The following is a 27,632-nucleotide window of genomic DNA, read 5'->3' on the forward strand; positions in this document are numbered from 1 at the left end:
TCAGTCGTGAGGGGGAGTGGAGACTAACGGTGATTAAAAAAGGCAGATCAGCCTAATTTGAGAGTGAGAGGAAACACAAATGCTTAGAATCAGGAATTAGAGAGCAAACATACGCACGGCAAACAGACTTGAGTTGTTTTTTTTTTAATGTAAGAGCATATTATTTATAATTCTATGCTAATAAATACAAAACTTTCCATACGATTCAAATGATCAAAATGGTTTCAAAGGATACCAGAAACATCAAAATGAGTAAAACCTTTGAAAAATGACCTCCCCTCCAAAAGGCACCAGACCCAGATGGTTTTACAGGCAAAGTGGTTCAAACTCTTCAAAGAAATACATAGGCCCAGACTGCACAGTACAGAAACACCTGGTGAGTTTCCCAGTTTATTATACAAAGCCAGCATCGCCCTGACCCTAAAATCTATCGACAACCAAAAAAATGCGACCACAGTTCAGTTGATTACGAAAATGGAATACGTAAGTTCTTACCTGAACAGGCCTTAGTTTAGAACCAGTCACTACCTTTGATGGTGCTGGGTCCCTCTAACCCAGGGTGGTCCCCATCTTCTTGAGGGCAGAGGCTGCCCTTCCGACCCCCGTCCTCTCCTTCCACAGCACCTCAAAAAGTGCACCCTCAACACACCCTTCTCTTATTTGCAGCCTCTCCCATCCTGGCGGCCCCCATGCTAACGGCTGCTGGGAACCATCTAACGCAGTGGCATTTGCCCCTAATCCATCCTCTTGTTCTCACTTCAGTTCTGGTCTGTCAGCTGCTGGCTAATTACCGCTCATGTCAAAACAATTACTGGGAAAGAAAAACTAATTTTCCATTCAACCATTTCTCCCCATACAGCAGCTCTCCCCTGACACCCTGTCTCCCTGCACTTTATACTTCAACAGTTCCGGCACCTTTGGAAAAGTCCTCTGTTGGGATCTGAACAGTTACAGCTCACCCACGATGGTCCCAATGGGCACTCCCACATCGCTGGGCCCTCAGCTTATTGAGGGTGAGACCCAAAACTAACAAGGCCAGAGGTAGGTGCTGTAGAGGCCTCCAGCCTCCCAGGGGAAAAGATAAAATAAAATATGGTCAAGGATCACTCATAATCATAAGGACCATAATTCAGTTGGGGATACAAGAAAAAAACGTAAAATCCCAAATTCAGCTGTTTTTAAGATAAGAAAAGAGAACAGAAAGCTCTATCTAGTAACTTCAGTAAGTTCAAATATAAAAACACGCACACATTTCATTCCTCTTTATGGGCAGTTAAACAGACAAAGAGAGGGCTTGGGAGATACAAAATGAGAGAAGGCGTCAGATATTTGGTAGAAAGGAGAAGTCATTTGCTGGGGGCGGGAGGGATAAAAAACGGAAAATAAGAAGACCAACAGAGAGTTGCCAGCATCTTTCGCTGCCCAGACCTCACCCTCCCTACAGCTCTGACCCCATCGCCCAGCTCCAATCCGCCCTGTAAGACAGTCCATCCTCCAAGCCCCACTGTCTAGGTTCTGTTCTCTGAAAAACTCCAAAGACAAGACTTTCTTCTTCCAAACAAGAAAATCAGCTCTGGGCACCTTCCTTCTGCCTCCTGTGGGTCCAGCCTCATCTCCCTTCTCTCTGGAAGAGACGAGTAACTTCCTTCCTCAACTCGAAGAAACCTGGGAGCTCCAGGGCCCTTGTTCTGGAAATCCTTCTTCCCTCCCTGCTACAACATTTAAGCCTGGCGGAACGGAGCCCCTCCCCAGGCATGTGATGCGACAACCACCAATTCTGCAGGACGTTCCTTACAAGTGTTCTGCAGTGACAGTAAAGGGCAGAGTCTGACGGCCCAAAGAGTCTGGGACAAATGCCCCCCGCTGCTCAGATTTAACTTGGTCTCTTTACAGAAGGCCTTTTAAAATATGCTGACAGGCTCTGTGAATCTCAGTCAAGGAAGCAGTGTGGTAGTCCACACTTACGTAGACAAAGAACCCAGATGGGGGCGGGAAAAGCAGGGGGTACCGTGGAACCCACTTTGGGAAACGCAGCCGGGGTTGTTGGAAAGCACGTTTTGAAGTCAGGCTACCAAGGCAAACACCGCAGCCAGATCTGTACTCGGCATCTCTGAAGGCACAATAGGCACCGTCTCTACCTCACTGCCCCACCACGCCCTGTGGGGCCTTGGAAGGATGCTCTATGTCGTCTTCACCTTCCCAGGTGTGCGCTGCACCTGCCGGGGTCTGCTCAGGGCAGTGGTTTTACATTTACAGTCTTCTGGTCTGGAAACCCTTCTGGTCTTGAAATTTCTGTCTGGCTACCCAATCCCTGCTGCCTCCCTGGTTGTCTAAGATGTAAACTGTATTCCCCCAAAGAGAACTCACAATACCTGTGTGCGTGGTGGGTGTGGAGAGTTGGAAACCTGCATCTATTATTCTCCAGGGCGTCAAAGGTTCAACAGGCCTTTGTAAGGACCCCTGGGGCCTCAGCCAACAGGCACATGTTCCTAAAGGGAAAGGCGGCCCCCTATGGCCTTCCCTGGGGTCAACAGTGATTCCTAGTTGAGGGCCATGGCAGCCACCCTGAGCCTGGTAACTTGCTAATTCTGCAGTAGGTGAGAGTCCCTGTTGGCTCCTATGCGGGAGTAGCCGGGGCTTCCTGATCTGGAGAAGAAAGTATGTGGGTGAGGGCCCTGGGTTCTGGAGCCCCTTTCCTGGGGAGCTCTGCTCAGGGGAAGCACAGCTGTCTGTCTGCACAGACTCCAGACTCAAAGGCAGGCCCTCCCTGACCGACATCAGAACTCACTCCCCTGTGACCTGGCTTCCCTGGAGGCAGGCTGTTTCTCCAATCATGAGCCCTCAGCGGAGTCAGGCCCCAGGCCAGGCAAAGCCAGCCTAGGAACCCAGGTTTCCCCGACGTCCCCACTCCCAGGGGAACACAGTAAACTGAGACAGATTTCCTCCATCCCAAAGGGAAACACAAATGCAAACTTAATGCACGTCCAGGCCCAGAAGCTCAGAAAGGATCTTACTCTCCACACCTGCCCAGCCCGGTGTGATGGGGCAGCCGTTAGTCACAGGTCGCTATGCAAATTCTAACAAGTGAAATTTAAATAGAATCTAAATGCAGGGTGGTACCCAGGATGGGATCCTAGAACAGAAGGAGGACAATACTGGAAGAATTGATGCAATTGAATGAAATCTAGTTTAGTTAATAAGACTGTACCACAATGATTTCTTAGTTTTGACAACTGGACCACGGTGATGTAAAACGTTAACGTTAGCAGAAACTGAGTAAAGGGTATATAAGAACTCTCTGTACTGCCTTCACAATTTTTTTGTAAACCTAAAATTATTCCAAAATTTGAAAAGTACTGAGTTAAATAAAATTAAAAATTCATTCCTCAGGCAGAGTAGACACATCCGCTGGTCAGTGGCTACCACACTGGATGGTATAGATGTAGAACATTTCTGTTAACGCAGAAAGTTCTAGGGGACAGAACTGGTCTATGGTGTCACCTGGTGTTACCCAGTAACGCACAACATGAAAATCCCAGAACCTCATTTTTCACTCGTATTTTCTTTCCATATGTCTGTTACTATTTCTCTCCATATAAATCATTACTGTTACAGTGTATGTTAAACCGGCCCAAAGAAGGTTTTTAACACGTGCTGAATAGAGCCTTCGGTATTCTGTTTGGGTTTCAAGTTGACTTACGTAGACCTTCCCCAGAAAGCTGGCATTAAATGACTCCAATAAAGTTACTGAACAAACACAGCTCCCACTGTGATCTGAGAGGAAGCCACGTAGGGAAAGTCCTGGGCCCAGTGCTGACCCCAACATGCAGAGAGTGGAATCCCATTTGTGGGGGCACTGGCTGTGTTTCCAGATCTCTCTCCCCAGCTGGTAACCTGGCTGGCTGTGCTTCAGGCATCTGACAGACCTGCACTGAGAAGAACGAACCGGTCCTGTTCACGGGTGGCCCTTCCAACTCTCTCCAGAAGCTCGACTCAAAAGTAACCCTGAGCCCCACGGGTAAACCCTCCACCCCTCTGCCGCCTCAAAGGGGACCTGCCTAAGCTTGCCTTGGCTGGGTTCATTTGTGGTTCCCGCCCACGTTCTCTTTGACCTGTTTGTCCATGATCTTCAGGAACGACCATATGGGATGCTTGTGGTCGATAAATGTGGTCAAGTTTTCCTTCCACATCGTCCTTACCACTACCCCCCGCCACCTCCTTGCAGGGAACCCCCAACCCCACCACTGCTAACCAACTGCTTCAAGAAGGCAGCTTCCCAGGAAGACAAGACACTTCCACTGCATTTCACTCTCACCCCCATCCCAACCATCACGCTCAGAATGAAATCCCAACCCCTTCCTCTGGTCCCTGCTGACTCCCCTCCCATCATCGCCTACCACGTTCCCTCTTGTCCCCCACCCCCCAGCCACACTGGTCTGCTTTCTGTTCTCAAACATGCCAAGGTCACTCCTGCCCCAGGGCCTTTGCACTAGCTGTTCCTTGGCCTAGAACACTCCACCACCACCCCACACACATACTGTCTTCTCCGTGTCTTTAAAGCTTTGACCGAAACATCACTTCCTCACTGAGGCCATCCCTCACGCCCCAGTCACACACTCTGTCCTGCTGCCCATGCAACGAACATCTGACGTATTCCATGTCTGCCTGTTTGTCCAACTCTGCCACTAGAATGTAGGTTCCCGGGAGCAGGGACCACACAAGGACTGGCTTGTCTATGGCTGTATCCCCAGTACTGAGAACAATGTCTGGCATATTTTTTGAATGAAAAGGTTTGCAAGTCCACCACTGTTGCTTTGCGGAAGCAGAAGCGGAACAAAAGAGGCTGAGATCCAGGGCCCTGAGTGGTCTCCAGGCAAGGTGCCCACAGCCCCGGGAGCCCAAGGACGGGGACAGTCAGTTTTTGAAGCTACCTCATGTCTTCATCAAGTCTATTTCTCTCCCCACAATAAAATTCAATCTCCTGAAAGCTGCTTCTAAAACTGAAGGAAAGAATGGCTGGAAAAATTCTAGCGCTCTCCTGTAGAGAGAAATACCAACACAGTTATTCTTCTATTCTTTAGACAGAAGGTTGAGTTCAAAAACCAGAAAAGATGATGTCAAAATACCTCGGATCCTGCTATACCCTCACAGGTGGGTTCTCTTCGCTTTCCATCCCAGAGGGTGGATGGAGAGTTGACATGTGTGTTCATGCCCCAGGGTAGAGAGGGCCACAAATCATAACCACGGAGGGCTGGACAGGACCTCAGCCGTGGTCTTCCTCCCATTTACAAATGGACAAAGTGAGGTCTGGCAAGGAGAAGGGGTGTGCCCGAGGCCCCTGTCTAAGGAGTTGCAATCTCACAAACCTAAGACATCACTGACTGTTAGAGGCACCCTTATTTTAAGTACTGCTGAGAAAGAGAAAAAAAAAAAAAAGATGCTTCCAATTAGACTAGGATACACCATTGATTATCAAGATGTTAAAACTGGGAAACAAAACGTGGGTCTGAGAGTCAACGAGCTGGGGTCCTGAATGTCTTGCGGCCGCTTCTCACTGTCACGGGTTGTCGTCCATCATCCGACAGAGAGCGGTGCTGAGCCAAGGTTCTGAGTCCTTCTAGAACCGAGCTTCTAACCCCGGCGCTGCTGACGAGCGCGGCTGGACGGCCCTTTACTGGGGGGCTGTGCCGTCCCGTGCATTGTAGGACGTTCGGCACCATCCCTGGCCTCTACCCACTAGATGCCTGTAGCTCTTCCCCCCACTGGTGACAGCCACGAATGTCCCCTGAAGGCAAAATCGCCCCTGAGTGGACAACCAGAGCCAGGGAGCCTTAACAAGTATGTACGCGTGACGCGGACAAACACACACAAGGACAGAAGCAAGTTAAACGGGGGCTTCAGTTCAGACCTTCTCTGAGCTGATGTGTGCTCTCCAAAGGGGAAGAGAGCAGACAGGATTTCCAGCTGTCTGTGACTACAAAGCCCTTTCTCACAGAGAAATGGACAGACTTGGGATCCCAGGGACATGGGAAGCAGGTGCCCTCGGCCCCTGGGGGTCCACCTAAGTCTGTCCGATGCCTTGGCCACCTTGGCAATTCTCATCCCCGGATCTGACCCTCTCCACCATCTCCCACCTTTCTCAGCCCCTCAGAGTCCCGGCACCCAGCGCAGTGCTGGGTTATCGTGGCTCTCGTGCTAGACGTGAAGGCAGGAATTTGTCACGCCGGGGCCTCTGGGCTGGTGACCTGAGCCAGCTTCTTTCAGTCCTTCTGGGGGATGGCCCCACCAAGAGGATGCTGCTGGGTCCAGTGACAGTGACAGCAGGCTTTGGAGAGGTGACCCCGCTGACCCAGAGGGCAAGTTCCCTAACCAGCCCCAGCAGCCCCGTATAGCAAGCCGTGCAGGGTGGCAGGCTGGGCCATTGTCACCTGTCATCTCACACGACCCAGCCTCCCCCTGCCTGTGTCCTGCTCCGTGGACCCCCTCTGGCCGGAAAAGACAGCTGGGTTTTCCTTCTAGCGTCTGGGTGGCCTGGAGCCAGCCAGGATAGAGGGCCACACCTCACATTATTCACACTACCATTTCTGTTGTTAAAAAAAAAAATCACAAGAACAGCAACAAAAGACAAGGCAGCGTGCCAGGAAATGCTATTGTCATATGACAGCTAGGAAGGCCGAACGGCCCCATTTCTGAGGACTTGGTCTGAGAATGCAGCACTGGCTGCCTCCCTAGGAAACCGGGAGGAAATGCCCCATTTCCCTGCACCACAGGGGGTTCCTTTTTAAAAAATTTAATGAAAAAAAAATGTGTGTGTGTGTGTGTGTATACATGCATATACACACACACAAATATAAACAAAAACTTTTAAAAGGCTAGAAGAACTTTCCGTGGGAAGCATCCCCCCAGTCCCCTCTCCCAGACCTCAGTTAATTCTCCAGGTCTGTTCTGCCACCACTGGGGTTCTGAGTTCTGTGGCTGGCAATCTTCACAGCCGTAAATAACGTGCTTGGATCCCACTTGATTTCTCAGTGGTGGAGGAGACTGAAAGACACCCCACTGGGAAAGGTGAGGCCTGACCCACTCACACTGGGCACGGCTCCCTTCCCAATCCAGGGTTTAAGAGTCCTCTTACGACTTTCAGCTCTTCCTTTGGTTTCCTGTGATGCATTCGGTAAATTATTCGTGTTCCGAGAAGGGTACTGGGCTCTCATCTCCCCTCCCCTCCACGTGAGCAGGGGATGTCACTGCTGCTTTTGCCCAACCCCCCTCCCCCAGCCCATGCCTCCCCTCCTCTGTCCCACACTGTCAATGCTACTGATGTTCAAATTCCAGGTCTACACACCCCGTTTGTGAATTCACTCAAAGCTGAGGCCAGGCTCCATTTGGAGACGGAGGAGTCCACAAAAGAAAAGGAGAGACAGAGTCCCCACCTCAGGGAGCTTACAGTCTGGGGTGGGAGAGTGACAACCAACAGGGAGGAGTACTCTGAGGACAGTGCAACAGCAGGAAGCGGGGATCCAGAGTGACGGGAGAGGACTGTAAATTGAGCCATCAAGGAAGGCTTCTCAGAGGAGGTGACATTTAATGCAAGGTCAAATCCACAAGAAGTCAGAAGGTGTTCTCCCCACTGGCGTGTCCTGCAACCCACCTCCTGGGATCCCAGAATGAGATGTATCCTAAGAGTAATAACCCCTCCACCTATTATAGGAATGTCTACCTTGACCACCTCTGCTTCGTTACCTACGCTGATGGAGAACTCATATCCTTGCAAGGAATCCACTTGCTTTCCAGACATTCTGTTTGAAAGCTGCCCTGTAAACACCTGCCTCCTTAACTCCTATTCCTTGAGGCCTTCGGGAACCACGTGGACCGAGTCTGCCCCCGGTTTGGGTCCCTACACTGGCAGACAGCTAAGAGCTCTGACGCTTCACCTCACCCAGCCATGCCCCGCCACCTCCCTGAGCACCTGAGAGCGAGTGAGAGGGACCAGAGCTGCTGCCGGCACTACTAGAGTGTTGCCATCCCACGGGGCAACAGGCTACGGGGCCTCCAAGCCCTCTAGACCCCTCCCCAGGTTTGGCCCGTACGATCCGCAGCCAGGTTTCAGACCCAGGCTCCAGAGCCGTGGCCTCCCCCTTGAAGGTGTGTGTGGTTCCCAGCCGGCCCCCAGGGTGCCCCGAAGTAGTGCGTGGACGGTACCTGTCAGAGGCAGAGAGCTTCTGTGAGGGCCAGGGCTGGCTGGAATCCCAGGAGAACTGCTGGGACGCTCCCAGGTGGTCTCTGGTCAAAGAAAGAAAAAAACACAATCGCGCTGAGAATTTGCTAGGGCAGAAGCTCCGAGTGTCACAGAGCAGAACTGGGCCACCTCCCTCCCTAAACCCGGGAAGCAGGGGTCCGCCTTCTGCTCCCATATCCATCTCCTCTCCTGCCTTCCCATGACAACAAAGTTTCTCTCTGCTGGGGACCCTTCTCCATGCAGCTGGGACCAAAAGGAGGTGGCCTTCTGGGTGGAATCCTGTGAAACAGCCCCCATTGCCCCTCTCCTCCTGCGAGGCTGCCAACTCATGCATCTCCACTTGGGTCCCTCGTCCTGGAACCCCAGCTGTCAACCGGGCATCACTCCCCAAATGCCCACTGTCATCTGAAACCCCAAAGCCCAGGGGAAGGAGCCCTGGCCGGGGGTCTGTACAGAGACCTGGGTGATTGGGGGTGACTTCCTTCCTGGTTCTGCAACTCCACATCTCGTGTGAATTACAGCTGCTGTGTCTGATTGAACACTTCTCTCTTCCAATATCCAGCCAGAAATAACGCTAAGATTGCAGCTATACGATCATCCCCCAAACGCTACTCTACCCATCTCACTGCTGTGAGCAGAGACTTCTCATAAAATTGTCTAGTGATAAAAATAATACTTTCTCACTACGTACAACGTGATGATGTAGAAAGAAGTGCAAAGAAGAAAAAGTATCGTCCGTAGTCCCACAGCTCGGAGGCCGTCACTAAACATTTGGGCACCTGTGTGCTGATTTGTTTTCTAGGCCTATGTACATCTTTGGAACAAAACAAAATCATACTGTACATTCTCTTCACCTATGGACTTCTGTGGGTATCTTTCCAAAACCATTAAAAGGGCCGGATAGCACAGGGGTTAGGATCTATTAGCAGCAGTGAGTCTAGAGCCAGATGTCTGGGTTTGAATCCCAGCTCTGCCTCTCACCACCAGTTTAACCTTGACCAAGCTAATCGTCCCCTGGGTGCCTCGGTTTCCACCTCTGTAAAATGAGATCAATAATGGCAGCTGTTGTGTTCATGCCAAATGCCCATTTATAAGCTTTTAGCATCAAGTTATTTTTAAAGTTAGTCCAATATATGGATATGACACTATTTAGTCCAAAATTCTCTTACTGAAAATTCAATTGTCTCAAATATTTAAAGCAAAAACGAACACAATCTTTCAATGGCTTCTGTGAATTAAGATTCGAGAGAACTGGGGTTTGCCCTCAGTTCCGACTCTTATCTGCTGTGCAGCCCTGGGCAAGTGACGCTACTTCTCTGGTCCTCCGATTCTTCACCTAAAATGAAAGGGTCGGGCTGACTGGTCCTTTAGGCCCCAATACTCTTGCCCTCCAGCTTTGATTGGGGGTCTCAAAACCTTAAGATCTACTGTTTGGGTTTTAGGATCTTATGGCTCTAGGAGTCGGGTGGTAATACGGTCCCTTCATGTCTTAAGGGAGAGAAAAAGGAGGGTGAGCAAAAGGCAAGCAGCAGGGAGGATGTGACCAGGAACAAGAGAGCAGAGGGGTCTTCCAGGAGGGGTGACCAGAGGGCAGCATCCCTGGAGGAGGAGGGACGCTTGGGCTCGTGCTGAGAGCACCAAGACTTGGAGAATCTATATAAAGACCACCAGACCGCTCAGAGGCCGAGGGCAGTGGAAGCATCCTAGGCCTGGCCGCTCAGGAGCTGAGTGACCTCTGGAAGCCATCTAACCCTGTGCTTTGTTTTTCTCAACTGTACAATGGGGATAAAAATGGTACCTAATTAGGGCTGTAATAGCATGACATGGGTTAGTACATGGAAGGTGCTTTGGATGACAGGGGCACACAGTAAGTGCCTCATCAGAGTTAAATAAAACAAACAGACTAGCGAGGCTGGATGTAGAAATGGGGGGGGATTCAGATGAGAAAGAAGCCTTCCTACAAAGTGAGCTGGGCTCCAGCAGAGACCAGACGCGGCCTGCAGCCTCCATCTCCTCCCTAAAGAGGCCTCTCTTCCGTCCGCTGGATCGGCCCCACCTGGAGGCCACACTGCTGTCTCCACATCCACAGCTCCCAGCTCAGGCTCTCCCCTCCAACGCAGCCCCCTGGGGCTCAGGGGACCAACCTCCACGGCTTCACCAGCTCCTCCCGGGTCCCACCACCCACATGCAATCAGTTCCCGGGGCCTGGAGGTGCCCCTCCATCACTTTCCTCACCTCCTCTCCACCTCACCCCTAACGTGTCTCCCCACTCAGGGTCAGCGCTCACCTGGAGAACCCCTTGCGCCTCCTTTCCAACATGGCACAGAGAACAAAGTCCAAGCTTTGTCATCCCCACGCCCACCTCTCCGCCAGCGAGGCTCCAGCACAGCAACCTTGTCTGTCTGTCCAGACTGACTCCCACTGACCTCACTCCAGCCCAGGTAACTCACTTGCTGGTCTCGGAACATGTCTTTGCTCTGACTGTTTACACACCCTCACCACCTCCTGCCCCCACCATCCCTGGATGTCAGGATCGTGTTCGTTTGCCAAGTTCCAACTAAAACGCCTCTTCCTCCATGCAGCCTTCCCAGCGGACTGCGGGAGAAGGCTCTGAAATCACAGGGAGATGCTGCCTGCAGTCAGAACCACGCTCTAGGTGCTGGGGCCCGAAGGAAGGCCCCTTGCCCTGTATTCGCTGGCCTGGGTCACTCACAGGCCCTCAGAGGCGGGAATCTCTTCTCCTGTATCGCATCTCTCTATCCAACCTCCGCCAGGACTCCATCAGGGACGATGCAGATGCCTGAAGGGTTCTGCCCAGCCCACCTCCTGGTCTTAGCCAGCTCTGGTCAGTCCAAAATACAAAGCCACTGTGAGCCTGGGGCAGGCCAGGCGGACATCTGGAGAGAGCCCCCGGGGCTCTGGCTGAGTGACCTCATCGGCAGCAGGAAAAATCACCCCAGATGACCACACCACACACAGGCAGGAAACCATTTCCAGGTCTTTTTCAATAAAAGACTCCCTAATCTATTTACAGCACACCAGGCTCCCCGATAGCGCCAAAGCAAAACTGAAGTGGCAGCTCGGGGCTCAGGCTACCCTGGATTGAGGCCCCCTTGCATTCTCTGGGCTTCCATCCTGGGGGGCTAGGTCATTCCAGGTGACCACCCAGACTGCTAACAGTCACTGCCATGCAGGCCCCAAAGGCTCTGGGCGGGGGGTGGGGGCCAGTGAGGACAGAGCAGAAGGAGCGAAACCGGTGCTTGGAAAGCCTCTGACCGTCCAACCCAATTCAGGAGAAACACATTGTTTCCTAAAGGCAACTCTAACTCAACTCGAACCTCTTCCGCTGAAAACAGGGGAGACAGATACACACACAAATGAGCTGACTGCTGACCGTGGATCAGATCGGACCAAGGGAGGTTGCTATTCTAGCCACCCATGTGAGAAGCCAGAAATTTCCATTTCCCCATCAGTGGATTACAGGGGCTGCCCACGTAGAATAAAACTTTTAAAGAGAGAGTATAGTTGAAAGGTGGAAAGTGATGTCAATGTGATTTCAGAGCACAGACGCCCCTTCCTTAAAATAAGAATAATTATTATTATAATTATTTTTAAAAAACAGTAAGCAAGGCAGGAGTTATTAACTTTAGAGTCACTTGTAGACTTCGTTTCCCTTTGTTAAAACTACATCCTTCATGCTTTGCAAGGTACGAGCTTGCACTGGGAAAGTCAGTGAGCCCCTGGACCTCATCTGCCTTGGGGGAATCTGTGAGCCTTGTCCCCCACCCTTTTCCCCCTCCCCTTCCCACACTCTGCCCCACCCACCAGTGGACTCCTGGCTCGTGATTGGTCAGTTTTCTTGGTTGAGTAGTAGCTCTCTGCTGCCCCCACTGGCTATCAGGTGAAATGACCACAGGTACCAGCCTAGGAGGAACTGGGTTCTTGGGTCCTGATCACGCACACCCCGGACGCCCTTGGCAGGGACAGAGCATGTGGAAACAGAAGGACGCAAAAGCTCCTCGCAAACACTCTTTTGCAGGGAATTCCCTGGCGGTCCAGTGGTTAGGACTCTGCACTTAAACTGCAGAGGGCCCGGGTTCGAGCCCTGGTCAGGGAACTAAGATCCTGCAAGCCATGTGGTGTGGCCAAGAAAACTTTCACAATCGCAAGAAGTGGACATGCCTCCAAAACTAGGGCTTTAAAGCACCTCTGTCAAAATTGAAAAAGGAAGCAGGTACAAAATTTTTAAAATGACATCAAAGAACTGAAACACAGGATTAACAAATTCCATGGAAACTGGAGATATGTAGAATACTGTACCTAACTGAATAAAATATAGCCTTGTACATTTAAACAAACAAACGAAAAAACACAACACCCTCTTGGAGGGGCATGAACTGCTCTGCAGGATCGTCTAGGTCTGATCACCAGCGGGAGGGCTTCTGAGCCTGGGCCAGACCGAGTCTCAGGCAGCCCAGAAGGGTTGCAACACGGCCACTGGCCCCAGAATCTAGTCTATTTCCTGAGCTTCAGCAAACATGGACCCCAGGCTGGGAGACCTGAGGTCTTCAGCAGGAAATGCTGGCTGGAGTCAAGCCTGGGGGGTGGGGATGGGGGTAAGTAGGTGGCAGCTAACACCCCACCAACTCCCAGCCTTCAGGCAGCACACACGGCCCTGGGGTGCTCCCCTGAGCACTGCGGGAGAGGAGAGCTGGGGACACCAGGACTCCACTGGCACAAGAAAGGCAAGAAGTGGAAAGGAACCTGGACCGGGTGTTTAAAACACCCCTCAAATATTCTGAGGCAGCCTAGAGATGTTCCTAAGAGCTCAGGTGTCACACAGACAGAGGTTCGAATCCCAGCTCCACCCCTTACTACTCGGCCTCGGTTTCCTCACTGTAAAGTGGGGATGACACGACTGCAGCCTCGTGGTCCTGGGATGCACGGTCAGTGGGCACATACAGCTTCCAGCACAGTCTCGGAGACAGAGGAAGCCCTCAAACACATTAAACAACAACACTAATAATATGAATGAAACAAAACCCTCTGCATTCCTTCCTTCCTCTTTCCTCCTCTCTGTTTCCCAACTTCCACCCCACCAGCTGCCTCCCTGCCCCACCCTCCTCTTCCTGTCTTCACAGAACACAGCTCCCAAAGGGAGAGGGAGGGCACGGCTCCCTCTCGGGGGCTGGGGGGAAGAGATGCTAGAAGGTCTTCGTTAGCATGTCTGAGCTGCAGGGGGGTCCCCGCACAGCAGCCCACAGAACCCTTATGCAACCCTGTGATCCAGGCGGGGCAGGGGCCCTGACGCCCGCTCTACAGATGATACAGAGGCTGGTGATGCCAATGGATGAAGCAGCAGCCCCGTCAGTGCCCTGGCCGTTGGATATTGGCCTGAGTCAAGCTTCGGACTGGCTCCAGCTGGCACAAAGGGCCTGCAAGAGTAGGGTGGGGAGCTCCCAGAGAAATTCTAGTAGGGAGGGTGGTCCACCTGGAACACCCCGAGCCTGTCCTTCAACCCCTTTAGGATCCCCGACATACCAACCTCCTCATAGGGTGCGGACTCGGTCAAACACACCGGGAACCCCTGAACGTGGGCTGGGGAATGATGAGGGCTGATGCAACACAGGAAAAAGGGGGTCGTGTCACTGAGCCAGCAAGTATGGGCAGCTGACTGCCAGCTCACAGATATTACAAGCCCTGCTGTATGGCTGAGAAAACTGTAGATGGGTCCCCAGAAGGAAATCTTATCACATCAAAGCCTGAACACTCAGGACCCAGACCCTAAGCACAGCTATTAAGCAAAGCTCCAGGTCTGTTTCCCAAACTTGGTCTCTCCTCAGGATCATTCGATCTGAAGCTACAGATTCCCAGACCTTGCGCCCGAAGACTCTGCTTTAGCAGGTCTTGGGTGGAACCCAGAAGTCAGCATTTTAACAAGCAGGCTCAGGGGTTAACCAGATGTAAGAAAAACGGGTAGAGTCCATAGTAAACCATGATGGGAACCAGCCACAGAGGGGGAGGTACCTGGATGAGACAAAAAAACGCCAGGGGAGCGATCAGACACGGGATTAGGCATAGTACGAAGCAAGATGTGTGAGAGCAACGTAGGGGAACTTAAGGAACCCTCCAAAATGTCATGTCTCCCCCAATGTTCTAAAAATATCAGGTTCATAACATCCGTCCCCAAGAGCCTCTGCTTTGACTTGTGGCTTTGTTATCTATTTTAGAGTCTGAGGGAGCCTTATGAATTACAGTGACTGTCACAAACCCTTTAGCACAACTGAGTCCTTAGGGTTTTATGCAATCCTGGTCCCAGGTGGTTGGCAGGGACAGAGCTGACAGGTCAGCGCCATCAGGATGTTCTCAGCTGGAAATCTTATCAAATCAAAGCCCGGGACACTCACAGCCCTATGTGCTCTCCGCCAACATCAGTTATGTTTTCTGAGCCCTGTGAACAGGCACCAGGCTGGGGAGGGGCTCTGAGAGCTCACAGCGTCATCCCTGCCCTCAGGGAGCTGACAGCTGGGGAGCTGGATGAGGTCACCCTAAGTCAGCTGTAACACCTGCTTTCAAATCCGATCCTCCCAGAGATGTGCTCTAAGGGCTGGGACTGTATCAAATAAATGTATCTCTGTCTCCCTGGTCCCCGGTACAGCAGGCACTCAATAGATGTTTGAGGAATGAATGGAGGCTCAATTCAAAGCACTGTCAGAAGCAAGTCTAGTTACATTGCCAATGGCTGACTTTAAAGATGAGTGAGTGAGTGAGCGAGCGAGCGCGCGTGCGTGCGTGCGTGCGTGCGTGCGTGTGTGTGTAGATAAAAAGATAAACAGACAACAGAAAGACATAGAAGGGGCAGGGAGAGCAGACGGGTCACCAAATCCCTTCACACAGTATGAAGTAGACATCAAGCAAGCTGCCCAATCCAAAAAGAGCCCGGAACGTACACAGGTGGGTCACAGGAAAACAACTGCAGATGACCAATAAGGAAGAAAAGATGCTGATTCTCACTCAAAATTGGAGAAGTGGGGCTTCCCCGGTGGCGCAGTGGTTGGGAGTCCGCCTGTCGATGCAGGGGACGTGGGTTCGCGCCCCAGTCTGGAAAGATCCCACATGCTGCGGAGCGGCTGGGTCCATGAGCCATGGCCGCTGAGCCTGCGCGTCCAGAGCCTGTGTTCTGCAGCGGCAGCGGCCGCAGCGGTGAGAGGCCCGTGTACCGCAAAAAAAAAAAAAAAAAAAAAAAAAAAAATTGGAGAAGTGCAAATGAAGATGACAGGACACTATTTTTTTCACCCACTGGATCATTTTCTGCTAACCGGCTACTAAAGAAAAAAGGCAAGTCTGCAGAGAAAAATATGTATGAAACAGACCCAGAAATGGGCATAAGACATCAGGAGATCCCAGAAACCCAGGACAAACAACGCGCCTGATTTTCCTTCCGGTCCTTAAGCGGGGGCTTCTGTGAGATGCCCCATATCCTTCTAATAAAGGTCCTTTTTTCATAAGCTACTTTGGGTGGGCTTCTATTCCTATAACAAGGTACTCCCTGCCCTTGGACAATCTCCCACATGCACTGCCCCGTAATGGTCAACGCCAGCCCCAAGGCCATCAGATCCACATCTGGAATCTCCTTCTGTGACCAGGCTGAATTGTGACTTCTGAAGTAGGACTTCCATAACCTCTCCCGGGGAAAAAAATCACACCGCTCAACGGTTCAGAAGCTTCTCTACCCACGAAGTGGTATTTTCCACCCATACGTCACCTTTCTGTTTTGTTTTCTCAGAAACTCAGCATTTATGGACTTCAATGGCTCTGCACTGCTAATCCAGATTTAGAAGACTTTCCAGTAAAAGGCGTGACTTTACATTTTATAAATAATGCTCAAGATCACTGAGAGTGTTGCTTTTCACAAGCCAGAGGAAACTGTCAGAAAGAGCTCTGGTTATTCTGGGAAATAGGAATAGGCAATCATCTCCCTGAGGTGCGGCCGCAAAGGCACTTCCAAGGCCGCTGGATGCCCGAGGAAGGCCGGCCAGCCCCTGAGGCACAAAGAACCAACACTGCAAAACAGGTATAGAAATGCTGGGCAAAATGAGCTCTCCTCAAACATTAAGAAAGGGCATTCCGGGTAGAGAAGACTACACAAAATGGGGAAGAAATGGGTAGAGCTGAATGAAACAAGATTCCTTAGGAAAGTGCATGAGTAAGTTTAAAAAAAAAAAAAGCAAACAAAACCCTCTCTGCAAAGAAGCCTGAAAGCCTCATCCAATTAGGGAAATGCTAAAATGCTGGGGGCAGAGGCAGCCTCCTGCAACGTTAGAGCATATGAGCATCACCTCGAGGCCTGGTTAAACCACAGATTGCAGGGCACACCCCCAGAGGGTCAGATTCAGGAGGGCCAGGGTGGGGCCCGAGAGACAGCATTTCTAACAAATTCCCAGGTGATACTGACGCTGCTGGTCCAGGGACCCCACTTTGAGAACAACAGACGTAGAGAAAGACAGGACGAAGAGCATTCTCTGCAACAGTTCACCCTGCCTCCAGCGGCTGGAGGTAGGGCTATAAAAAATAATTTTTTTTTTGAAAGGTACAACAATCAAACCAACCCACGAATTACTCCTGACTTGAAAGCATCCACTGCTCACCTCCTTTCCTCTGAACGGGTGTTGTTGGCTGAAAACTGCGGCAAATAGTCAAGTTGGCCCGAGAGATGCGGAGAGAGAAAAGTGAACCCCACAGGGCAGATGCTCTGAGAGAGCAAAGAAGAAATCCTCTGGGACCACAAATGTTTGGGCTGTTATGCAAGCCTCTTGAGGATTTCCTCTCCATCCCTAAAGCCCGCTAACTAAGAAGGCTTCGCATTTGCACACCTGGTAAGAGGAATTCACGCTCTGTGCACGAGAGTTGAGCCAGCTGGGTGGGGACGCGGTGTCCAAAAGCACTGTGTGCTCCCTGGCCCCTTCTGTCCTATTTCCCAAGACTGTGCCCCTGTTCTGTCCTCTCCGTACCTTTTCTGCAGTGTCTCCCCCATCAGCACATGTTAATTTTACATACCGGCAGCAGAAAGCAAGTGAAGTCTCTACCCGTGGCAGAGAGGAAGAGAAGGGAGGGGGAGGAGGGGATGGGGGTCTCCTTGACTCCCAGCCCAGAACACACCTCCTTCTGTGGCAGAGATCACGTGGCCCGGCATCCCTGGATGCTCCTTTGTGCCATAGAGAAAAGACCGGGGGCCTTTCAGGCTCCAGTTTGTGCATCTCAGCCCCAGAAGGATCCCCAGAACACGAGACCACCTCTCCAGAGGAACCGAGGAGGGCGGGATGTCGTGCTGGGGAAGGCGAAGCAAGAGAGAACCTTGGTGCTCAGCTCCCATCCACTCCTCTATTTCAGAGAAGCTAATTTTACCTACTTGTACAAGTAATACAGGTCCAAGGGAGAAAACACTGGAAAACGGCAAAGTCAAAAGAGAACATAAAAATCCTCCCTGATCCCACTGCTCAGGAAGAACCCCTGCGTACAAGTTATCTCCCTCCATATCTAAATGCAATGGTGTGTCATGAGAGTGGAGGGCACCCCAGGCAGCAGGAATCAGGGACAGAGGGAGGTGGTGGCCGGGAGCTGGGTCCTGTCTGCATGGCCACAGGGCTCTGTCCTTAGGAAATACAAAGCTTGAAAGGCTTTCCAAAGCAGCCCAATCCTTCTCTTTTCAAGATGGGGGCTCGAGACCAGGATTGCTGGGAATGCACCTAGAATCTGGCTTAAACCGGAGATGAACATGACCTCCAGCCAAGTCCTCTCTGGTATGTTCAAGAGAAGCCTCACAAGTACCGGGAAATCAACTGCTTCATGAAGTGTCTCAATTCACACTGCTGTGCACCTGAAACTAACACAACATTGTAAATCAACTCTACTCCAATTAAAAAAAAGAAAAAAAAAGAAGAAGTGGGAAATCCACTTAAATGGGGAAGAGAAAACAAGTGTCTCTTTGCTGCAGCTTGTATTAAAGCTTTCCTGCACGCACATCTCTTGGAATTACTGGCGTTCTGGTACCCTGGCAGCTATCCTAAGCCGGAGCTCATACCTCACATTCGCTGATCGGCTGGCGATAGGTTGGCAACGTAACAGGAAGGCGGGCCACCCTTCCTGCTGCTGGTGCTAACTGCCCCGTAGGCCAGGTGTTCTGAGACACAGATGACAGATTGCTCCTGTCCACAGCATTGCGGAGGACAAAACACCGCTTGTTTGTTTTAGCAGTGCCCGAAGAGACCACAATGGCGTGTTACTCTGGGCGTGGGAAATGTATTGGTTTCCTGGGGCTGCCCTAACAAAATACCACGAACTAGGCAGCTTCGACTACGACAGAAATGTATTGTGTCACAGTTCTGGAGGCTGGAAGTCTGAGACCAAGGTGTCAGCAAGATTGCTTCCTTCTGAGAGCTTGTGAGCATCTGCTCTAGGCCTCTTCCCTGGCTTCTGGTGGCCTCGGTCATTCCGTGGCTCATAGATGGGCTCCCTTTGTCTTCACATCGTCTTCCCTCTGTGTGTGTCTGTCTCTGCGTCCAAAACGCTTTTCGTAAGGATCCGACGTATTGGATGAGGGCCCAGCAAGCGCCGGGATCTTAACCTGATCGTCTGCAAAGACCCTATATCCAAGGTCACATTCAAGGGTCCTAGGGGTTAGGACTTAAACTTCCTTTGGGGGGGTGGGGGGGACACAGTTCAAAAGGCTGCAGCTGGCTGGGAACAGTAGGAGGCAGGGATGGAGGTCACGCTAACCTATGGAGTTGATCTGGGGGCCAGAAAGTCTGGACAGAGGAGTCCAGGGATTCAGAAGCAGAGGGTCCGGGTCTGTGGCAGGGCCCAGAGGGGGAGCAAGGAACTGGACCACTAGGGACCAGGGGACAACTAAGCCCCAGCCCTAGTACATGTCCCAGCAGGCAGCCACGCAGAGCACGAGTGCCGTCAGACTGGTTGTTCAAACAGTGAAAAACGTCTGTACCAGTTGGAAAACTGCTTCTGCTCCGACCTCCCTACCCCAAGTATCCCCAGTCCCCGAGACCGCCCCACCCCCATTAGATCCCCATGAGGGCCATTAAGGCTGAATGCCTGGGGAGGGGGCGGGGGGCAGAACCCCCCTCCAGCACATTCTTCGCGCAGTCCATCCCTGTGCTGGACCGCTCGGTAACTTCCTCTGCTCTCACCCATTACAGGGGCTATTTCTTCTCGGGCTGGGCACACAGGTGCTAATAAGCACAGCCGGCAAGAGGGCAGCGCATCACTCCACAGGAATGTCCAGGAGCCCCGCCGGGTACAAGGCCCAGCCCATGACCTTCCAAGGACAGCAAGACCCTTCAGGGGAGGCTCCCAGAGCCCCGTGCCCAGCCCAGCACCCCGCTGCCGGGGAGCGCACGCAATCAACACTCATCCCGCGCCACTAACTTCTCACCCCATCCTCCTCCCACACCTCTTGGAAGAGCACTGCCTACTCCGGAATCCATCTTGGACTGAAATTACAAAAAGGCTGTTCCTCAGCTCCAAGACCTTCCTCCAACAGTGAAGATCTGATCGCCGGGACGCCACGCCAGCTCTCCGTACGAGGCACGTTCCCCAGCAGTGGTGGGTGAGGAGCACGGCGGTGTGGCAACTCCCTGTTGCACAGGATTTTAGAGCCGGAAGGGAGCTGCAGAGGTCTGTTCAGGCAGGAAAGAAAATGGACTGCAACCCACGAGGAAAGTCTCCTTTAACAATCTCATCTCCACTGGGAGGCGTTCTCGAAGCCATTTGCATTGTGTTCGCCCACACCACCCCTGCAAGGAGCCATCCAAGTGCATAATGAGAGACGGGCACAGAGAAGGCATTGAGCAAACATTTGTGGCTTGATAATCCATTCACGTGGTCCTGGCCCACTCACTCATCAGAATATAACCTATGGATAATTTCCATTTTTGCCAGGAGTTCCACTGACTCCGTGGGACCCAACTCTTTAAACAGCATTGATGGCTATCTCTGTCCAGACCGCCCTTCCCTGTGGACCCCAACTTCCTGCTGCGGCCACGTGCTCCCACTGCCCCACCCCCACCCCGCACACACACAGGCTTTACAGAAGCCCCCAAACGGCAATGCTTCCTGCACTAATAGGTCGGGTGCACATAAAAGCTCCAGGAATAAGGCAGAGTATGGGATGAGTCTGAAAGTTCTTCCTGAAGTGGACCGGTCAGTCCTTTCTCCCGATTCTTTCATCTCTTGCCTGGTCCCCTTTCATAATCTCTTATTTCCAAGTGCATTTATAAAATAGATTCCTGATTTTATGCCTAATGCTAATTTTCCCCTGCAATACTTGCTGTCAAGCCATGAGGCTATGTCCAAACACAGGTCAAAGCTCAAGGCCCCACAAGCACTGGACATGTAAGATGCTTGCATGAAGCAGACTCGAGTAGAAGAAAAGTCAGGAGTGGTGGCAACCTGCTCAGATCCACCCGGTGGCGTTCAGGCAGGAAGGCGGGTCGCATGCGGCCATACCTCACAATTTTTCAAAAGGAGACAAGTATCTGGGTGGGTATGAAAAATTTCCCAATTTTTCAATGTTGGCAACTCATTCAACATCTTTAAGGATGGTGAACACAAAATAAAATCCTTCTGTGGACAGCCTCTGGCCTCAAGACCATCCCCCGTGAGACATCGACTCTACCTGAATCTCTGCAGGACAGCTCACCTGGATCTAGAAGTCCTGACCCTGCCTTGCCCCACCGCCACCAGAGGCACTACAACTGCCCTAGAAATGCAGTCATCACACACCAGAGTTCAACCCAAGCAAACGTCACTCCTTATGGATACACAGCTCACGATCACCTTGTACTTTTCTTGGCCTGGAATGAATACAGGTCGATCTAATGCCTGGTAAAGATCCTACCGCTTTATATGGATGGATTAGCGTGACAGGGCTGGATTAGTCATTGGATACAATCCGATCCTACCACGCTCACTAGGCCACTGGGCTCTGCAAAGTGATGATGAGGGCAAGGTGACCCTACACTGGTACGTATGTCCTAAGCAAAGCAGAGGCCAGCTAGGACATTCCGGGATAACGTTCTCCAGAGAAGAGAACTATGAAGGAAGAAAACATTTACAGCTTTCTTACATCTCCAAGGCCTAGAACTCTTTCACTAGACTCCAAGTTCCTTGAAGGCAAGGATGGTGTTCAGATGTCTAGATGTCAGAGTGCTACAGAGAATGGGAAAATGAAAACAGTAGGAGCCCCAAATCCTTTGACTTAGTTGCAGCTAGAAACAAAGTTGAAACCAGAGTTCATACGTCTTTTATTTTTTTAATGGCAAAAATACTGAGATTCAAAAAAAAATGGTTTTTGAGCTATTGACTCAAAAGCTGTGAAATGATAAGAACTGCCACTGCATCCTGTTATGTAGACAAGAATAAAGGCTAGAGATATCTGCAAGTCTGCTACCCTGACAACACAAGAGTATAAACACAAGCCAGGTGAAGGGCCTTTCTTGGTATTTTATTCTCATTCTATATCCTGTCACTGTGAGATTGAGTTATTTGTCTTCAAGTCGTTCTTCCGCGTTCTTCCGTTTATGGTTATATAACCATAAACCATTTATTTAACCTTGGGACTATAATGCACGTTTACTTGTTCGAAGAAAATTGTATTTTCTCATTGAATGTCCACAAGAGAAAAACTGGATTTCAATGGACTCTTCAGCGTCAGAATATCTGATCCACTGACCATGCCATCATCAATCTGGTTGTCTCCTTAGACGTCAAAAATAGGTGGTGACTATCAGAAAACAATTAAAGATATAAAGCAGAAATTTTTACTCGCTCCAAATAGTAGATTCCAATTCAGTAGGTCTGCGGCAGGACCTGTGTATCGATATTTTTAAACAAACTCCCTATGTGCTTCAATGCCCACCAAAGTTTGGGAATCGGGCAGAAGGAATGCCCAACTGAGGCATCAAAGGACTTGTTCTAGAAGGACACCAGGAAAGTCACCAACTCACCCACCTACCTCTATATGCCTGTTTTTATTGTGATATAACTCATATACCATGAAACTCACTCTCTAAAAGCATACATTACAGGGGCTTTTAGTATATTCACAGAGATGTGCAACCGTCAACACTATCTAATTTTAGAACATTTTCATCACCTCAAAAGGACACCCCTTACCCGTGAGAAGTTACCCCTTCTCCCCAGTCCCTGGAACCACGAATCTACTATCTGGGTCTATGGATTTGCCTGTTCTAAGCATTTCATATAAATGGAATCACACAACATATGGCTTTGTGTGTGTGGCTTCTTTCACTTAGCACGATATTTTCAAGGTTCACCCATGCATGTTGCATGTATCCATTAGTACTTGCTTCCTTTTTATCGTTGAATAACTTCCCATTGCAGGGACAGACCACATTTTGTTTCGGATATTAATTTTGGTGGGGGGGGGGGCTCACACCGAGCAGCTTGTGGGATCTTAGTTCCCCAACCAGGGATTGAACGCAGGCCCTCGTGGGTAAGAGCATGGAGTCCTAATCACTGGACCGCCAGGGAATTCCCAGACCACATTTTGTTTATCCACTCATTCGCTGATGGACGTTTGGGTTGTTTCTGGCCATCATGAATAATGCTGCTATGAACATTCATGTATAAATTTTTGTGTGGACACGTTTTCAGTTCTCTTGGGTAGATATCTAGGAGTGGAACTGCTGGGTCCTATGCCATACATTCTATTTTATTCCAGATCTGAACCACTTGCTGCTAACTGGAGACCCCACCTAACATCCAATGAGGAAAGTTCTTACACTGTTGACCAATAAGTTGTCTTTTTCAAAGTAACACTAGCAAACAATAAAATTCCGTCTGCTTTGTGTTTTGATTTTTATGGGACTTCAACGTCCTGGCAGCGTGAATGACTCTCTAACCCACTTGGCACCTGCCAAAATTCCAGGAGAATTTAAAACTGCTTAAAAACTGCTGAGAAATGAGAGATGTGTTGTGTACTAAAGTGTTGCCTTAATATTACAGATTAAAATGAATTCTCTGGAAGGGAAAAACGCAACCCCACAGAAACAGATGAATAGTAAGATTTAAGGTCTCACAGCTTCCCATTAAGAAAGAGTCCATGAAAGAAAAATAATACAGCTAAAATAAAAAACATGAACACACACACACACCTATTTCAATCAACTGAATGTGCCAAATAAAAGCATCGTTTTAGTCTCACATTTGTTCAACACAGATGGACAGATGAAAACAGACTGATGTTTTTGGGTGCAGAAGTTTCTCAGGGCAACTTTTATTAACTGAGAATTATCAGGGCTGCTCTCTCAAGTATTCCAATTATTTGTAACAAAGAGAAGCTCAAGGAATGCTTTTAAAAAGGGTTCTACTGGAAAACTTATCCAGAAACTCACATTAGCTCCTGCTGTAATAAAGTTAGATGGGAATCTACTCATTTAAAGAAAAATTAAAACCAGAAATCAAGAAAAGTGCCTATTATTTGGTAAATGAATCCAAAAGCTCAAATCCTGGTTTAATCCTCCACGTTTGGCTCACAAACATAATAAAACATTTATACATATGAATTCTTTGTCAAAAGAGCTTAAAAACAGTTCCCAGCTCTCCTGGGTTTCAGTTGATGCTCTCAGAAGATAGTTGTGTTTCCCTTAAAAATAAAAGTTATCTCGGATTGTTTTTGCTACTAATCCATGAACTCGGTTATCCTTATTGCAAATTAAGTCACTGCCCTCCCCCATGCCCATCCTCCTGTATACTGAGGTAAAAAGGAAAAGATTAGAAGACAGGGGATCCAAGCATAGCTTGGTCTTTGAATGGGCAGGTAACTTTGACTGAGTCCCTTTACCCCATGGGGGACTCCCTTCCTCGTGTGTAAAATGAACGGGTTCTATCTGTTAGGCTGGGGATCATCAAACTTTTTCTTTTAAAGGCCGGAGAGTAAACATTTTTGGTTTTGTGAGCTATATGGACCCCACTCAACTCTGCCATCTTTGGGCAATAGCAGCCTTAGGCAATAAGAAAATAAAAGAGGGGCTTCCCTGGTGGTGCAGTGGTTAAGAGTCCACCTGCCAATGCAGGGGACGTGGGTTCGAGCCCTGGTCCGGGAAGATCCCACATGCTGCAGAGCAACTAAGCCCCTGTGCCACAACTACTGAGCCTGCGCTCTGGAGCCCGCACGCCTAGAGCCCGTGCTCTGCAGCAGGAGAAGCCACGGCAATGAGAAGCCCACGCACCGCAACGAAGAGTAGCCCCCGCTCACCACAACGAGACCCGCACAGCAACAAAGACCCAACGCAGCCAAAAATTAAAATAAATATATATTAAAAAAAAAAAAGAAAAGAAAAGAGCACGCCTGTGTTCCAATTAAACTCTATTTACAGAAACAGGCTGCAAGCTGAATTTGGCCCAAGGGCTGTAGACTGCCGACTGCTGTGTTCAATGATTTGTAAGGTTCCCCCTAGGATGACTGAGTAAAAGTCATCGGCCACCAAAACCCTGTAAATAATCAAGTCATCAAGGCCTGACAGTGGAGAGAGATGCACAGCCCAGCACACAGTGGGACAGGAGCCTCCAGGCTGGGACAGACACTGGGCTCTTCCTCACGTTTCCATCGACTGCCTCCTCCTATTTTGGTGGGTACCTCACCCACGCTCCACTGACCATCGCCTTGGGCTTGGCTGAAGCATCACTCTGTGGGGGTGGAATAAGGCTTTCCAAGAGGCTGCTGGGGGTCAGATGCTACACCCCAAAGTGGGGGGAAACGGCTCTCCAAGCAGAGAAGCGTGGCCAGTGGGAAACAGGAGATGAGAAGGAGGGGAGCAGATAAAACACCTCTGCTCTCCCGTGGACTACTCCAAGGCATGACTCCTCTCTGCAAACCTGGTTCCAGAGAAGCGAACACACTTGCTGAGCAACCCGCTGGCTGTCAGTTCACTGTCAAGGCTAGCCAGCATCTTCCTTTGCCTCTCTTCCCCCTCACCCACCCTCACCATTCTGGGCTTATACCTCCCAAATAAGGTGTTAACACTTAATCCTTGCCTCAGGCTCTGCTTTCTCGGGGAAACAGGACTAAGGCACCCTCTTCAAATGATCCTCTTTCTTTAGAAATGAAAGACAGATAAATGAAACTATCAGATTTAAAGTATATAAAGATTAATCTATGTAAGAGATAAAATACTGACTCATACACTAAGCAAAACTAAGCTTGGCCATCGTTACTGGCTTGAAATATCCCTTCGAGGTCCAAATTGTAAAAATATATCTTAAATAATATCTAAAAAGCCAGCATCTCTCCAAAAAGAAGACCTGAATACCTCTGACCCTATCGCTGTTAAGTGATTAAATGTGCATATCTGAGCTTCCAATGATAAATGGAACAAAACAACTTTGTGCTGTTTTCTTGAAATGCAGTTATTTGTTATGCAAATAAGAGGTCCCACTTAACACTAGCTTAGGTCCCTGAATAGGCTGGCTACTGATAATAGCTCAATAACCAGAAACTAAACACACTCTCATTTTTGGCAATAGTGTCAACTTTGGGTAGAACCCGAGCACTGCAGCACAAGCAATTTCCTGATACCAGAACCCTGGGGCCTGAGCTCAGTACCACCCTGCCCGACAAAATGCCCCAGAGAGCCATAAACTGTGAGGAGATAAGGGGAGATGGGTGGGGGGAAGATGCCTCCCAAAGTCTCATGCTCTGATGGCCTCGCTGAGTTTCTACGAAAACAATAGTGTCATTGCATTAACTTACCCAACAAAATTTCCTGTTAGCCATCTGGCCCAACACCATTTATTAAATAATGTGTGCTTTCCCCAAAGACTTACAATGTCCCCTCCCCCACCATAAATCTGACCTGTATTTCAGTCTGTCTTGACAATCTTTTCTCCTTTGCCATTCAGGACACTGCCTGCTCCTGGAAGCCTCACATCTCTGACGATTCTTTCCCGAGCCCCCTCTGCCCCTCCCTTAAGTGTGGTTCTGCAGGGCTCTCTTTCCCCTGGAGGCTTGCCCTGGGTGACCTCCTGCACGCTCCTGATTTCAGTTCTCTGCTGATGAAATGCAAGTTCTGGGCCGCTACCTGGGCTTGTGCAGGTCGGTCCCTGTACAACGGAGTCAGACCAAGGGACAAGTGGGGGTGTAACCCAGCCTGCTCTCTGCCCACCATGCCGTGCACCCACACAGCTCCCCAGTGCCTCATCTTTAGCCCAGATGACGACCCCTGAGTCACAGACCCATCCGTCCAACATACACTGCCCATCTCTCCCTGAATGTTCCCCAAGGAACGGTATGCTCAACGTGGAATCATCTTCTTTCTTCCAAAGCCATTCCTCCCAAGTTCCCTGTTCTCACTGAACAGCTCCGGCACACAAGGCAGAAAAGGAATCTGTGCGTTCTTCTTTCCTGGACCTGCCACACCCCGTCTGACAGATCGTATCTCCTCCTCTCCGGCCACACTACAGACACGGAGCTGACCTCATTACTTCTCTTCTCATTGAGCCTGTCAGGTTCCTGCTCACCATCCTATAACCCATCACTCTGCTGCACGAGCAATATCGCCGCAATATTCTGAGGATGTCAAGCCAGCGCTTCCATCGCTTTCCACGCCCACAGGGCAAAGCCCCAACTCTTCACGGTGCCCCATTGGGGTCTTTAGTGGATCAGACCCCCAAGTCCCCCCCTCTCTGTTCCTCACCCACGCCAGCCACATCAGCCTTCCCCCTGCTGCCTCCCCTCTGCTCGTGCTGCCACTGCAGCTGAAAACGCCCAAGGCAAGGACCCCGCATCCCTGCTCTCAAAGACTTGTCTGACACCCAGATAAAGCTGGCGACCCCCTTCCTTGGGCCTGCAGGTTTCCACGTTAACACCCGAAACACTCATGGGTTTCCGTGTTTCTGACTCCATCACACCTGCAGTCGCTGAAGGCGGAGATGGCCTCCTGTTTGATTTCGTACCCCACAGCCCAGCACAGCAGCCCTGTAACAATCCCCATGCAGAAAATCCTAAACGGATTTGAAAATAAGCAGATTAGCCAGAGCAGGGTAATACAAATGTAAATTGGGCTTTCAACTCCTTACATTTGTACATGGTGTAAAAAACGGGGACAGCACGTCTATGGTACCCCAGCGCCCTCTGCAAAAGCAGCGATTAGGGATTAAGGGAGACCAGGAGAGCTTGGAAGCAAGGTGGACAGACAGAAAGAAGAAGAAAGAAACGGCTCACGGTGCCTGCGAGAAGGGGGTCTGCTTCCTGGACAGTGGCGAGTGATTCTGGCCAGAGTCCCAGGGCAGCAGCGATCCAAGAGTTGGGGTGGAAAGGTGGGTGCAGCTGGCCCGGCTGTGAGGAGACACATGCTTCCAGGAG

At 50.3% G+C, this 27,632-nt stretch overlaps 1 protein-coding gene and 1 non-coding gene across 23 annotated transcripts in view; one reads left to right on the top strand and one right to left on the bottom strand.

The window, feature by feature from the left end:
* The window catches only part of GAS7 (growth arrest specific 7), a 201,320-nt gene that overhangs the window by 49,525 nt on the left and 124,163 nt on the right, over positions 1-27,632 (bottom strand). For all 22 annotated transcript variants that reach the window (XR_004481842.2, XR_004481844.2, XR_004481849.2 and 19 more), the window contains one exon: positions 8,200-8,280. Coding sequence is in view for 2 of the 22 variants with exons in the window: in XM_033422858.2 (XP_033278749.1) it covers positions 8,200-8,280 (81 nt within the window). In the remaining 20 variants the exon portion in view is untranslated. The remainder of the gene's footprint in view (positions 1-8,199; positions 8,281-27,632) is intronic.
* On the top strand, positions 12,281-12,353 carry TRNAL-UAA (transfer RNA leucine (anticodon UAA)). Its single transcript has one exon. It is a non-coding gene; the product is annotated as a tRNA-Leu (tRNA).

The sequence above is a fragment of the Orcinus orca genome, chromosome 19 (genome assembly GCF_937001465.1).
Source record: "Orcinus orca chromosome 19, mOrcOrc1.1, whole genome shotgun sequence".
Classification (NCBI taxonomy): domain Eukaryota; kingdom Metazoa; phylum Chordata; class Mammalia; order Artiodactyla; family Delphinidae; genus Orcinus; species Orcinus orca.